The following is a 16,494-nucleotide window of genomic DNA, read 5'->3' as shown; positions in this document are numbered from 1 at the left end:
CCCAAAGGATAGATTAGCCCCCCACAAATAATGACTGTGAGTGGAGAGGGAAAAGACATACACAGAATGAAACCAGGATGAGCACAGGAGGCCAGTCTAGCTTGATAGATAGGACAGGATGGAATACTGTGCGGTTAGTATAAAACACTACAAAAATCCACGCAGAGTTTACTAAAAATCTCCACACCTGACTAAAGGTGTGGAGGGTAAATCTGCTCCCCAGAGCTTCCAGCAAGACAGAATTAATTCATACTGATAAGCTGGACAAACATAGAAAGCACTGAACGGATAAGTCCACAATCTGTGAACAGAACAGAACAGAGCAAGAAAGAACTTAGCTTTGCTGAACTGGTCAGGAAAACAGGGAAATCCAAAGAGATGTGAATCCAACCAGAAACCATTTACAAGTGGCACTAGATGAAGGAACAGCCAGACCTAAATAGCCGAGCAGAAGAGAAGATAAGTGGAGGCAGCTGATGACAGCTAACTCCAAGGAGCAGCCATACCACTTGAAACCACAAGAGGGAGCCCAAGAGCAGAACTCACAAAAGTGCCACTTACAACCACCAGAGGGAGCCCGAGAGCGGAATTCACAACAGTACCCCCCCTTGAGGAGGGGTCACCGAACCCTCACCAGAGCCCCCAGGCTGATCAGGATGAGCCAAATGAAAAGCACGAACCAAATCGGCGGCATGGACATCGGAGGCAACAACCCAAGAATTATCCTCCTGGCAATAACCCCTCCACTTGACAAGATACTGAAGCCTCCGCCTCGAAAAACGAGAATCCAAAATCTTCTCAACCTCATATTCCAACTCTCCCTCAACCAACACCGGGGCAGGAGGGTCAACCGAGGGAACAACGGGCACCACATATCTCCGCAACAAAGATCTATGGAAAACATTATGAATGGCAAAAGAGGCTGGAAGAGCCAAACGAAACGACACCGGATTAATAATTTCAGAAATTTTATAAGGACCAATAAACCGAGGCTTAAACTTAGGGGACGAAACCTTCATAGGAACATGACGAGAAGACAACCAAACCAAATCCCCCACACGAAGCCGGGGACCAACACACCGACGGCGGTTAGCAAAACATTGAGCCCTTTCAACGTCAAACTGTCCACCACATGAGTCCAAATCTGCTGCAGCCTGTCGACCACAGAATCAACACCAGGACAATCAGAAAGCTCAACCTGCCCAGAAGAAAAGCAAGGATGAAAACCAAAATTACAAAAGAAAGGAGAAACCAAAGTAGCCGAACTAGCCCGATTATTAAGGGCAAACTCGGCCAAAGGCAAGAAAGACACCCAATCATCCTGATCAGCAGACACAAAGCATCTCAAATAGGTCTCCAAGGTCTGATTAGTTCACGCAGTTTGGCCATTAGTCTGAGGATGAAACGCCGAAGAAAAAGACAAATCAATGCCCATCCTGGCACAAAAGGACCGCCAAAATCTAGAGACAAACTGAGAACCTCTGTCAGACACAATATTCTCCGGAATGCCATGCAAACGAACCACATGCTGAAAAAACAATGGAACCAGATCTGAGGAGGAAGGCAACTTAGGCAAAGGTACCAGATGGACCATTTTAGAGAACTGGTCACAAACAACCCAGATAACAGACATCTTCTGGGAAACAGGAAGATCCGAAATAAAATCCATGGAAATATGCGTCCAGGGCCTCTCAGGGACCGGCAAAGGCAAAAGCAACCCACTAGCGCGGGAACAGCAAGGCTTGGCTCGGGCGCAAGTCCCACAGGATTGCACAAAAGCACGGACATCGCGCGACAAGGACGGCCACCAAAAGGACCTAGCAACCAAATCTCTGGTACCAAAAATCCCAGGATGACCAGCCAACACTGAACAATGAACCTCAGAAATTACCTTACTTGTCCATCTATCAGGAACAAACAGCTTCCCCACAGGACAGCGGTCAGGCCTATCAGCCTGAAATTCCTGAAGCACCCGCTGCAAATCAGGAGAGATGGCAGAAAGAATCACCCCTTGCTTAAGAACGCCAACCGGCTCAAGGACTCCAGGAGAATTAGGCGAAAAACTCCTAGAGAGGGCATCAGCCTTAACATTCTTAGATCCCGGAAGATACGAGACCACAAAATCAAAACGGGAGAAAAACAGGGACCATCGAGCCTGTCTAGGATTAAGCCGCGTGGCCGACTCGAGGTAAATCAGATTCTTATGATCAGTCAGGACCACAACGCGGTGCTTAGCTCCCTCAAGCCAATGTCGCCATTCCTCAAACGCCCACTTCATAACCAACAACTCCCGATTGCCGACATCATAATTGCGTTCCGCAGGCGAAAACTTTCTGGAAAAAAAAGCACACGGTTTCATCAAAGAACCATCAGACTCCCTCTGAGACAAAACGGCCCCTGCCCCAATCTCAGAAGCGTCGACCTCAACCTGAAAAGGAAGAGAAACATCCGGCTGACGCAACACAGGGGCAGAAGTAAATCGGCGTTTAAGCTCCTGAAAGGCCTCAACAGCTGCAGAGGACCAATTCGTCACATCCGCGCCTTTCATCGTCAAATCAGTAAGGGGCTTAACCACACTGGAAATGCCGGTAATGAAACGGCGATAGAAATTAGCAAAGCCCAAAAATTTTTGAAGGCCCTTCACAGATGTGGGTTGAATCCAGTCATGAATAGCTTGGACCTTAACAGGATCCATTTCTATAGACGAGGGAGAAAAAATAAAACCCAAAAAAGAGACCTTCTAAACTCCGAATAGGCACTTAGACCCCTTCACAAACAAAGCATTATCACAAAGGATCTGGAACACCATCCTGACCTGCTTCACATGAGACTCCCAATCATTGGAAAAAATCAAAATATCATCCAAATTTACGACCATGAATTTATCAAGATAATTGCGGAAAATATCATGCATGAAAGACTGGAACACAGATGGAGCATTAGAGAGCCCAAATGGCATCACAAGGTATTCAAAATGGCCTTCGGGCGTATTAAATGCAGTTTTCCATTCGTCACCCTGTTTTATACGAACAAGATTATATGCCCCTCGGAGGTTAATCTTAGTAAACCAACTAGCCCCCTTAATCTGAGCAAACAAATCAGTAAGCAAAGGCAAGGGGTATTGGAATTTGACCGTGATCTTATTAAGAACACGATAATCAATACAGGGTCTCAAGGAGCCATCCTTCTTAGCAACAAAAAAGAAACCCGCTCCCAATGGTGACGAAGAGGGCCGAATATGCCCCTTCTCCAAAGACTCCTTAACATAACTCCGCATGGCGGCATGCTCTGGTACAGACAGATTGAAAAGTCGGCCCTTAGGGAACTTGCAACCAGGAATCAAGTTATCAAGTTAATAGCACAATCACAGTCCCGGTGCGGTGGAAGGGAACTGGACTTGGGCTCATCAAATACATCCTGGAAATCCAACAAAAACTCAGGGACCTCAGAAGAGGGGGAAGAGGAAATTGACATCAAAGGAACGTCACTATGTACCCCTTGACAACCCCAACTAGTCACAGACATAGTTTTCCAATCCAGCACCGGATTATGTTCCTGTAACCATGGAAAACCCAGTACAACAACATCATGCAGGTTATGCAACACCAGAAAACGGCAATCTTCCTGATGTGCTGGAGCCATGTACATAGTCATCTGCGTCCAGTACTGAGGTTTATCCTTGGCCAAGGGTGTAGCATCAATACCCCTCAAAGGAATAGGGCTCTGCAAAGGCTGCAAGGAAAAACCACAGCGCCTGGCAAATTCTAAGTCCATTAACTTCAGGGCAGCGCCTGAATCCACAAATGCCATGACAGAAAAGGACAACAATGAGCAAATCAGGGTCACAGATAAGAGAAATTTAGGCTGTATAGTACTAATGGTAACAGACCTAGCGACTCTCTTAGTACGCTTAGGGCAATCAGAGATAACATGAGCCGAATCACCACAGTAAAAACACAGCCTATTCTGACATCTGAATTCCTGCCGTTCTGTTCTAGTCAAAATCCTATCACATTGCATAGGTTCAGGACTTTGCTCAGAGGACACTGCCATATGGTGCACAGCTTTGTGCTCGCGCAGACGCCGATCAATCTGAATGGCTAGAGACATAGATTCGCTCAAACCGGCAGGCGTAGGAAAGCCCACCATAACATCTTTAAGGGCTTCAGAAAGACCTTTTCTGAAAATAGCAGCCAGAGCCTCTTCATTCCATTTAGTGAGCACAGACCATTTTCTAAATTTCTGGCAGTATAATTCTGCCGCTTCCTGACCTTGACACAAGGTCAACAGGGTTTTTTCTGCATGATCCACGGAATTAGGTTCGTCATATCATAATCCGAGCGCTTGAAAAAATGCGTCTACATTCAATAATGCCAGATCCCCTGTTTCAAGAGAAAAAGCCCAGTCTTGAGGATCAACACGCAGCAAGGATATGATGATTTTTACTTGCTGAATGGGATCACCAGAAGAACGGGGTTTCAAAGCAAAAAATATTTTGCAGTTATTTTAAAATTCAAAAACTTGGATCTGTCCCCAAAAAACAAATCAGGAGAAGGAATTCTAGGCTCTAAAGCCGGAGTCTGAACAACATAATCTTGGATATTCTGTACTCTTGCAGCAAGTTGATCCACACGAGAAAACAAACCCTGAACATCCATGCCAGAGCATATATCCTGAACCACCCAGATATCAAGAGGAAAAAAAAGAGACAAACTAGAGCACAGAAAAAAAATGGTTCAGAACTTTCTTTTCCTTCTTTTGAGCTGCATTTAATTCATTTTTGGGCCACTTGTACTGTTATGATGCGGTGGTCTAGGAGCAACATGGAACGAGCTCTGAAGGACGTGGAAACTGTACTGACCGCAGTCCCTAAGCTCAACACAACACTAGAAGCAGCCGTGGAATGCTCCTAACACTGCCTATGCATCTCGTCACAGCCTAAGAGCTAACTACCCCTAAAGGAAGAAGCAGGAAAACTATCTTGCCTCAGAGAAAAATCCCCAAAGGATAGATTAGCCCCCCCACAAATAATGACTGTGAGTGGAGAGGGAAAAGACATACACAGAATGAAACCAGGATGAGCACAGGAGGCCAGTCTAGCTGGATAGATAGGACAGAATGAAATACTGTGCGGTCAGTATAAAACACTACAAAAATCCACGCAGAGTTTACTAAAAATCTCCACACCTGACTAAAGGTGTGGAGGGTAAATCTGCTCCCCAGAGCTTCCAGCAAGACAGAATTAATTCATACTGATAAGCTGGACAAACATAGAAAGCACTGAACGGATAAGTCCACAATCTGTGAACAGAACAGAGCAAGTAAGAACTTAGCTTTGCTGTACTGGTCAGGAAAACAGGGAAATCCAAAGAGATGTGAATCCAACCAGAAACCATTTACAAGTGGCACTAGATGAAGGAACAGCCAGACCTAAATAACCGAGCAGAAGAGAAGATAAGTGGAGGCAGCTAATGACAGCTAACTCCAAGGAGCAGCCATACCACTTGAAACCACAAGAGGGAGCCCAAGAGCAGAACTCACAAAAGTGCCACTTACAACCACCGGAGGGAGCCCAAGAGCGGAATTCACAACAGGAAGGAGCGCCGTTTGACTTTTCAATGCAAAATTGACAGGAATTGAGATGGGACGCCATGTTGCGTTTGGAGAGCCACTGATGTGCCTAAACATTGAAACCCCCCACAAGTGACACCATTTTGGAAAGTATACCCCCTAAGGAACTTATCTAGATGTGTGGTGAGTGCTTTGACCCACCAAGAGCTTCACAGAAGTTTATAATGCAGAGCCGTAAAAATAAAACAAAATTTTTTTTCCACAAAAATTATTTTTAGCCCTCAGTTTTGTATTTTTCCGAGGGTAACAGGAGAAATTGGACCCCAAAATTTGTTGTCCAATTTGTCCTGAGTGCGCTGATACCCCATATGTGGGGGGGAACCACTGTTTGGGCGCATGGGAGGGCTCGGAAAGGAAGGAGCACCATTTGGAATGCAGACTTACATGGAATGGTCTGCAGGCGTCACATTGCGTTTGCAGAGCCCCTAATGTACCTAAACAGTAGAAACCCCCCACAAGTGACCCCATATTGAAAAACTGTTCCCCCCAAGGAACTCATCTAGATGTGTTGTGAGAACTTTGAGCCCCCAAGTGTTTCACTACAGTTTATAACGCAGAGCCGTGAAAATAAAAAATCTTTTTTTTCCCACAAAAATTATTTTTTAGCCCCCAGTTTTGTATTTTCCCAAGGGTAACAGGAGAAAATGGACACCAAAAGTTGTTGTCCAATTTGTCCTGAGTACGCTGATACCCGATATATTGGGGTAAATCCCTGTTTGGGAGCACGGGAGAGCTCGGAAGGGAAGGAGCACTGTTTTACTTTTTCAATGCAAAATTGACAGGAATTGAGATGGGACGCCATGTTGCGTTTGGAGAGCCACTGATGTGCCTAAACATTGAAACCCCCCACAAGTGACACCATTTGGGAAAGTAGACCCCCTAAGGAACTTATCTAGATGTGTGGTGAGCGCTTTGACCCACCAAGGGCTTCACAGAAATTTATAATGCAGAGTCGTAAAAATAAAACAAAAATTTTTCCCATATAAATTATTTTTTAGCCCCCAGTTTAGTATTTTCCCGAGGATAACAGGAGAAATTCGACCCCAAAAGTTGTTGTCCAATTTGTCTTTAGTACGTTGATACCCCATATGTGGGGGGGAACCACCGTTTGGGCGCATGGGAAGGCTCGGAAGGGAAGGAGCGCCATTTGGAATGCAGACTTACATGGAATGGTCTGAAGGCGTCACATTGCATTTGCAGAGCCCCTAATGTACCTTAACAGTAGAAACCCCCCACAAGTGACCCAATATTGGAAACTAGACCCCCCAAGGAACTTATCTAGATGTGTTGTGAGAACTTTGATCCCCCAAGTGTTTACAGTTTATAACGCAGAGCCGTGAAAATAAAAAATCATTTTTTTTCCCACAAAAATTATTTTTTAGCCCCCAGTTTTGTATTTTCCCAAGGGTAACAGGAGAAATTGGACCCCAAAAGTTGTTGTCCTAATTGTCCTGAGTACGCTGATACCCCATATGCTGGGGTAAACCCCTGTTTGGGCACACGGGAGAGCTCTGAAGGGAAGGAGCACTGTTTTACTTTTTCAACGCAGAATTGGCTGGAATTGAGATCGGACGCCATGTCGCGTTTGGAGAGCCCCTGATGTGCCTAAACAGTGGAAACCCCCCAAATTATAACTGAAACCCTAATTCAAACACACCCCTAAACCTAATCCCAACAGTAACCCTAACCCTAGACCTAACCCTAACCCTAAGCCTAGCCCTAACCCTAGCCCTAACCTTAACCCTAACCCTAATGGGAAAATGGAAATAAATACATTTTTTTAATTTTTCCCTAACTAAGGGGGTGATGAAGGGGGGGTTTGATTTACTTTTATAGCGGGTTTTTTAGCGGATTTTTATGATTGGCAGCCGTCACACACTGAAAGACGCTTTTTATTGCAAAAAATATTTTTTGCGTTACCACATATTGAGAGCTATAATTTTTCCATTTTTTGGTCCACAGAGTCATGTGAGGTCTTGTTTTTTGCGGGACGATTTGTCGTTTTTATTGGTAACATTTTCGGGCATGTGTCATTTTTTGATCGCTTTTTACTCCGATTTTTGTGAGGCAGAATGACCAAAAACCAGCTATTCATGAATTTCTTTTGGGGGAGGCGTTTATACCGTTCCACGTTTAGTAAAATTGATAAAGCAGTTTTTTTCTTTAGGTCAGTACGATTCCAGCGATACCTCAATTATATCATTTTTTATGTTTTGGCGCATTTACAAGATAAAAACTATTTTATAGAAAAAATAATTATTTTTGCATCCCTTCATTCTCAGGACTATAACTTTTTTATTTTTTTGCTGATGATGCTGTATTGCGGCTCGTTTTTTGCGGGACAAGATGATGTTATCAGCGGTACCATGGTTATTTATATCCATCTTTTTGATCGCGTGTTATTCCACTTTTTGTTCGGCGGTATGACAATAAAGCATTGTTTTTTTACCTCGTTTTTTTTTTCCTTACGGTGTTTACTGAAGGGGTTAACTAGTGGGCCAGTTTTATAGGTCGGGTCGTTACGGACGCGGCGATACTAAATATGTGTACTTTTATTGTTTTTTTTAAATTTAAATAAAGAAATGTATTTATGGGAATAATATTTTTTTTTTTCATTATTTAGGAATTTTTTTTCCTTTTTTTTTTATACATTTGGAAACATTGTTTTTAACTTTTTTACTTTGTCCCGGGGGTGACATCACAGATCGATGATCTGACAGTTTGCATAGCACTCTGTCAGATCACCGATCTGACTTACAGTGCTGCAGGCTTCACAGTGCCTGCTCTAAGCAGGCACTTGGTAAGCCACCTCCCTCCCTGCAGGACCTGAATGCCGTGGCCATTTTGGATCCAGGCCTGCTACAGGGAGGGAGGTAGGGAGACGCTTGCAGCAACGCGATCACATCGCGTTGCTGCGGGGGGCTCAGGGAAGCACGCAGGGAGCCCCCTCCCTGCGTGATGCTTCCCTATACCGCTGGCACACCGCTATCATGTTTGATCATGGTGTGCTGGGGGTTAATGTGCCAGGGGCGGTCCGTGACCGCTCCTGGCACATAGTGCCGTATGTCAGCTGCGACAGGCAGCTGACACCGGCCGCGATCGGCCGCGCTCCCCCCGTGAGCGCTGCCGATCTTATATGACGTACTATCCCGTCGGTGGTCATAGGGGCCCACCCCACCTCGGCGGGACAGTACGTCTAATGTCAGAAAGGGGTTAAATTCCCAGTTACTGAACAAACCAAGGAAATTAACCTACATGATTGTGCTTTAGAAACCCCCTGCAGTGTTATAACCAATACGTGTTTTATTAAAAAAAAAAAAATAGCAATTATAGTTTATTTCCTCTTTAATAAAATGACCATAAAAATGAGTTAATAAGTCTAAAGATTTTCATTTACTTCAAAACATTATTTTCAGCTATTATTATTTTTCCAGTCATGTGGAAATAAGTAATAAATATCTAAAGCTAAATGGGACATTGTGGAGCAGTACTTACGTGATTCATCAGGTTTACAAAACAGCACACTTAAAAAAAATATGCATTCATTAAAAAACATAGTTCAATACTTTTTTTTCAAAGCTATTTAATAAAAATGACTAGACCATAAAGCTTTAAGGCTTTAAGTATTTAACCTTTCTACTTCAACCTGTGTTGACTCAAGGAAAGTTAAACAATTGGAGGTGAGCAGTATAATCAAATTTCCTGCTAGATCAACATGACCGAGTGTTTAGATAAATTGAACTATACAACCTTTGGCCTTGGACCCCAAAAGTTTGATTATTTTTGAACATATAAATGTCAGCTCTTTCATTTAGATGTCTGTTTCCTTTATTTTTGCATGGTTTTTACTTTACTAAGTTAAAATACAGACAAAGTAGTAAAGCGCATGTAATAGCAGTGACAAAAGAGAACAGGAGAGGCAATCTGGTACATAAACACTAAAATCTGGGCAATAGATGGATAAATAGGAGGTTACTTGATTTGTGTAAGTAGAAAACAGGAGGTTAGCGGATCTTCAAAAGGGAAAAAAATGTAGATTGCTAATATGCATTCAAGTATATCTATGGTCTCCACATAAAAATGTTTTGTCGTCAAGGTTAGTATTCACATTTAATAACTTTTTACCAAATGCTCACTTAAATGACAGCTGCTTCTTCCAACATCACTATACTTGTGTAGGTTCATTTTTCTGAATGAGCATTTGCTCCCAATCAGGAGAAGGAAATTTCCCACTGCCAGACAACTCTGGTATAAGCCGATCTGCCTTGAGAACATAGGATATCTAAGTGGATCAAATCCCCGAGGATCGACTCTGTGGCGAATTTCCTCAATTTCGCAGGTTGAAAATCGTTTTTTTTTTTAATTCAACAAAGTCACATTTAAAATTCTAATAATATGCTTATCTCTAATATCCAGCTGGCTAAAGAATTCCAAACATCTTGTTTGGCTAATATTAGTATAATGCAAATTGCCGCCTTAACGCCATGCATTTTGTTAATTGATAAATCTAAGTTTAAAATCTTGTTTTTAAAGCAGGTGGTTTTCCATATATATTAATTTTTCATCTTGCTTTTTACAGTTCTACGAGCGCAGTTTTTGTCCATGGAAAAATCTGGGGAATGGTGGCAGTTCACAGCTTCGGTCCTTACTGTATACAGGCAGAGAAGGGTGCCAATTCGTCGCGGTGATCAACCTCTTTGGGTTCCAGATCAAGATTTGGCATGTGACTGCCTACGGGTGCAAGTGGGAAAGTCTTACCTGATTATTGGAAATGATGAGGAGTCTCCAGATCCTGCAAAGTTAATCTTAGATAAAAATAGCCTTACTCTTCCATGGCGTGATGTTTGGGCTCATAAACTAAGAAGATTCCAGCAACAAGATCGTCGTGGAAAATGCTGGGCGGGATGAGTAATATGTTTCGAGCATCAAATGATAATTAATACAAATTGTCTCAAAACAACATCTCATTTAGATTGAAACAATAATGATGGTCTGCTAACTGCAATTATTGCTACCTCTATATTGCAATACTTGGTTACTGGAAAATTCAGCAGCAGATTAATGCATATAGTCTTAAGATGAAAAATATTTTTCATTATGTTTGTAGAAAAATTATGCTGCTTGTATATTCTTTGCTGTTTGAAATACATATTATACTTTGTGTGATAATGTATATATCTAATTGTCTTTCTGTGTTTAAATCTTTCCTTTCAAAAACATACCACTATAGATCAAGAGAGCAGACTGTCAGTCATTACATGTCTCACACTGGTAACACCTCCTTTCATTTAAAATATCTGTGTCTGACCATAGATCTTAAAGGGAACCTTTCACCAGATTTCCACTCTATATAATACAGACAGCGCCTTTTATCTGACATATACAGCATTCTAACATGCTGTATATTTGTTCCTAATCCGTTCGGAGAGCCAAAAAATCTAGCTTTTATTATAGAAAAATATTTAGAATTGAGAGTCCTCAGTGGTTGATACCTTTTAATGGCTAACTGAAAAGATGGTAACAAATTGCAAGCTTTCGAGACTACTCAGGTCTCTTCATCAGGCAAACTAAAATAAATTCTGAATAATCACATATTTATGCACAACATATCACAGAACAAAAAAAAAACATGGATAAGACAGGTTACATGAAGCAAAATTACCATTCTGCTTCATGTCACCATCCATCTTTTTTTTTTTCTTGTTCTGTGATATGTTGTGCATAAATATGTGATTATTCAGAATTTATTTTAGTCTTTGCCTGATGAAGAGACCTGAGTAGTCTCGAAAGCTTGCAATTTGTTACCATCTTTTCAGTTAGCCATTAAAAGGTATCAACCACTGAGGACTCTCAATTCTAAATATTTTTCTATCTACTAGCTAACATGGTAACAAGATATATATCTTTGCTTTTATTATACCCACCTACAGCGTGATCCAATTTGATGAGCGTCTCTGGTCTTAATCCGGCACTTCCTCTCTTCTTGTGATCACCATCCTCCTTATCTGCCTTATGTAGATGATGCATCATCCACCGAATGTCCACCATTGAGCTCTTGTGCAGGCCCCTTTACTATGATCTGCCAAGTGTAGAGCAAAGTATTGTAGTGCAAATGCGCTGGCAGTCTCTGGACTATCCTTGCGCATGTGCATTACAGTACTTTGCTCTGTCCTCAGCAGGGCAGAGAAAAGTGAGTAGGAGCACAATGAAAGAAACTGTGTGGATGACATAGGACTCCTCATCCATACGAAGCATCAAAAAGGACAGAGATTGCAAGAAAAGAGGAGGCACAGGATCAAGACCAGAAACGCCAATTGGACCTCACTGTGCTGTAGGTGAGTATAATAAAAGCTATATTTTTGCCTTGCAGGGTAAATTCAGGACAAATATATAGCATTCTAGAATGCTGTACATGAAGGCTTACAGGTGCTGGACCTACTTTGCATGAGGACAACTTAGTGACAGGTTAGCTCTAACAGCTCATTTATATATTAAGAAAAAATTGTGTTAACAAGGAATAAAAAATAATATAGACGGCTTAAAAAGGTTGATCTTACTGACAGTTTCTGTTTTAAGTTGCATGTTTATATGCCACAATACAGGATTTATATACAGTCCCTTATGTGATAAATACAATAATGTAAGCAAAAATCACAAAAAATAAACATATATTGTACATATGTAATAAATCTCACCAAAAAATCTTAATAAAGTATGTGGAAGAAGCCATTTGGAAGTCTGATTGCCAAAATAACCTTCATTAAATAGAAAATGTATGGCTTTGGATATAATTTAGCATGTAACTAAACTTAATAAAAATATTGTGATGGTGCTGAGTGGGCATGTATCAACGAAGCTCCATCACTGTCTTAAACTTTTGAACACTATTATTTTTACACTGATGACTGCACTAGCTGCTAAATAGCGGTTCAAGAATCTGGAAACCTTCTATTTAGGACTTCCTCTCAGTCCAAAAATATTCAATTTTATTAACATTCACTACTGCCACCAGAAACAGAGCCCTACCTCCCATGATGGATATATCTGACAGTCATAAGTTCTAGCAAGGGAAATCACTAATGGTGGTTGTTAGGATGGAGATGCTCATATGCAGGTTATGGAAGGATCGTCATACCCTTATGCCTAACTTCCAAGAGTGTTTGCCCCTTTCTGTACTGTTCCCATGCAGGGTCGATAAAAGACCTACTTCTACATGTTCCGCAACTGAAGACGGTGGAAATTAAGGAAATGCACTCACATGTAAAGTATATGCCCACTAAAACTAATATAGAGAGATTTATACAAACATGTGAAGATTTATATGAGTCCAATCTTCAATGTCTTTCAAACTTTTTAACCGAGACTCTGACAGAGTCTCTACATTAGAGCAATAGAAACATTCAGGTGAAAGGGATGCCCGAAGGTCCTACTCCAGTAGAATTAATATGTATGCTTGTGGCATATTTAATAACTGCTTCCAAAAACCTGCTGATGCAGCAAGCTGCTAATGAACAACCTTCTAAAACATTAATAGATGCCACAGAGCTTTAAGACCATGAAGTGATGGCCTACAAAGGCCTTGATATGTGTGATGCTAGTCACTACTCAATGTGACGTCACTACTAACAGTAAAGTAAAGAGGTCCAAGGGTCAGTACCAAGATGGCTCCTATTAGACAAAGGAAAAAAGAGACAAAAGGTAATAGTTCAAGGTCAGAGAATCAGGAAGGTAGGTAATACAACAGAATACAAATTCAGAGTCATCACAATCACAATATTAATGCCTCTACCTCAGATTGGGCGATGAATCTCTCACTCACAATCCTGACAGCTTAACTAACCCTAGATTCTTCTATGGGATGGCAGAGCTGTCATTCACAGCGTTCCTAGAACACCATGAGTGGTGAAATAGTTACAGTACTACCTATTCTTGGTCGGGGAGCCACCAGACCCCCAGACTTCCCAGGAAACCTATGATGGAAGGATCTTACCAGACGATTAACCTTCGCGGCTTGAGGTGGTACCCAGAATCTCTCCTTTGTTCCATATCCATTCTAATGAATAAGACACTGGAGGGAATTATGGACTTTCCGACAATCAACAATCTTTTGTACCTCATATTCTAAATCGTCATAGACAGAAACCAGAGGAAGTGTGAATGAGGGAGATACACCAAAGGGACAAACTCCTTTAGCAATGATCTATGCAATACATCCAGGATGCAAAAAGACTGAGGGAGCTTCAATCTAAAAGCCACTGGATTAACTACCTCTAAAATCTCAAATGGGTCAATATACTTAGGATCTAACTTTGCTGATGGCACTTTCAAGTTATTATTTTTTTTTTAAATAACTAAACCTTATCATCTAATTTGAATATGGGACATTCCCGAATGTTTCCTATTGTTTCTGGTAAAGCTGAGCCACCCTAATATTTTTCTGAACCTCATTCCAGACATCCCAAATTTATGTATGGCAACTTCTACTCCAGGACACCCAAAACTGATAATAGGGGATTCACCAAAATGATGATGAAAACCATGATTAAAAAAAAGGTCAGGCGAGGAACTCTAATTGTGAATTCCACCATTACCATATAGTAAAAGTTCTGGAGTAAAGTTAGGGGTCGAGTTCCCGCCTCTACACAGGGGGAGTCTCGAGCCATCTCCACTGCGATCTTACATTATTCCCCAGCCACAGTGGAGCCTGCTCAGTGGAGACGTCGGTCCCAGCGTCTGGCTCAGCCTGATACTGTGCGGATGGTTTCTGCTGCTTTCTCAGGCTCAGCCATTGTAGCCAGTACTGGTCAGCGGCAAGCAGACGTCTCTGGGACTAAGTCCTGCTTTTTCCCTTCTGAGCATGCCCTAGGTAAGACCTCTCATTGGAGGTCAGGGGTCACATGCTCAGGTACTGCTGCAGCTCCCATTGGTCCTCTGGGAAGGTCCTGAAGTTGCTCTGGTATTGTAGCAGCTTCCATTGGTCCTCTAGGAAGGTCCTGAAGCTGCTGCAGCTATAAAAATTTTGCATGGCCGCACGGCCATGCGCTAGTATCACTTCATGTTATAAGCTTGCTATTTGTGGTCGCGCCTGTATGTGGATAGAGTTTGGCTGAAATAAGCCCCTAGAATACCAGCACCTCCGGTGAGGAGTTTGTATATATGTATTCAGGGCTGGCTAATAGCCACTAGAATTGCGGTCCCACCGGAGAGGAGTGTTTGTGTGCTTTTCTGTGTGCGTTACCACTGACTGCCATCAGCTGAGCAGTTAGCTGTGTTCCTCTGTGACACTAACAGGGCACAGCGTGTTCTTTTCAGTGCAACTCAGTGAAGTAACTGAGTTCACTTATACCGCCATATAGTGCCGTCATCTTCTAGCAGCAGGTTCTCTCCTGCACAGTGGACCCCGGGCTGTGAACGCACCAATTATAACTAGGGTTGAGCGACTTTTACTTTTTTTGGATCGAGTAGGGTTTCGCGAAACCCGACTATCTCAAAAGTCGAGTCGAGTGAAATCGGCCGATTATCGCGAAAAGTCGGGGATCGACCGAAAAACGAAACCCAATGCAAGTCAATGGGGAAGCATAGTCGGCAGTGGGTGGAGGCCAGGAAAACACCTACAGTGCCCATTTTAATGGCAAAAACATCCATTCTTGTTACTGGAGCTTGTCAATCTTAATTTACCTTATAATAATAGTTAAGCATTGGCAATTGGGGTCATTTGGCTAAAGTTCTGAGGGGTATGGCTGGTTCAAGTTTTTAGTGGGCCCAGGAAACGTGTACTACGTCACGGCAGTGGAGCAGGGAGTGGTAAGTATTTCATATTTGCAAGTGCTGTGATCCTGAGCAAGCAGGGGGGGCCCACTCATTCGCATTGGCACTGGCACAGGGCCCCTCAAAGTGCGGCGGTGTGTTTGCACGGCGGGGGCGCCTCCCACAGGCAGCGACACTTTTGCGTACTATGAGGGGCCCTGTGCCAGTGACGTCGCCAACGAGTATGCCCCCCACCTGATGAAGGAACCTGCACTTTCATCTGCACCTTCCTCTTTGTCCCCGTGTAAGGTGGTATAGTATGCGGGAAGGGGAACCTGACTTTCAGCAGGGTCACAATCTTGCAGTGTAGCGTGCATGGAGAATGTTGCGTTATGGGTCAATGTATCAGCAGACTCATCTATCACTGGCTGGGCAATGGGCAGGATGAGGGGGAAACAGATATGGGCCCAAAGAATAAAGTGGGCTAAATGCAGTTCAAAATTGGTAACAGGACTAACCAGGCGGCATTGCTTTGTTCAGTGGAGGACAACTATAATAATAATAAGTTTTCATGTATCCTTTAAAAAGATGTGTAGTAGAGGGGTTACAAGGACACTAAACTTCAGGAGGGCAAATTTCCAACGGATGAGAGAGGATCTTGGTGCAATTAACTGGGACGATATCCTGAGACACAAAAATACACAAAGAAAATGGGAGACGTTTATTAGCATCCTGGATAGGACCTGTGCACAGTATATACCATATGGGAATAAACATACTAGAAATAGGAGGAAACCAATATGGCTAAATAGAGCTGTAAGGGGCGCAATAAGGGACAAAAAGAAAGCATTTAGAGAATTAAAGGAAGTGGGTAGTGAGGAGGCATTAAATAAATACAAAAAATTAAATAAATTCTGTAAAAAGCAAATCAAGGCAGCAAAGATTGAGACAGAGAGACTCATTGCCAGAGAGAGTAAAAATAATCCTAAAATATTCTTTAACTACATAAATAGTAAGAAACTAAAAAATGATAGTGTTGGCCCCCTTAAAAATAGTCTGGGTGAAATGGTGGATGAGGATGAGGAAAAAGCCAATATGCTAAATGACTTTTTTTCA

The 16,494-nt window shown here is 42.4% G+C and overlaps 1 protein-coding gene across 2 annotated transcripts in view; it reads left to right on the top strand.

Moving 5' to 3' along the window:
* Positions 1-12,359, top strand: part of LOC138652289 (netrin-1-like) — a 297,725-nt gene extending 285,366 nt beyond the window's left edge. For both annotated transcript variants that reach the window (XM_069743073.1, XM_069743072.1), the window contains one exon: positions 10,211-12,359. In XM_069743073.1, the coding sequence (XP_069599174.1) occupies positions 10,211-10,539 (329 nt within the window). In that variant the 3' untranslated portion in view covers positions 10,540-12,359. The remainder of the gene's footprint in view (positions 1-10,210) is intronic.
* The last annotated feature ends 4,135 nt before the right edge of the window (positions 12,360-16,494 follow it).

Source organism: Ranitomeya imitator, chromosome 10 (assembly GCF_032444005.1).
Source record: "Ranitomeya imitator isolate aRanImi1 chromosome 10, aRanImi1.pri, whole genome shotgun sequence".
Taxonomy (NCBI): Eukaryota; Metazoa; Chordata; class Amphibia; order Anura; family Dendrobatidae; genus Ranitomeya; species Ranitomeya imitator.
This window is presented reverse-complemented; position numbering and strand designations above follow the sequence as displayed.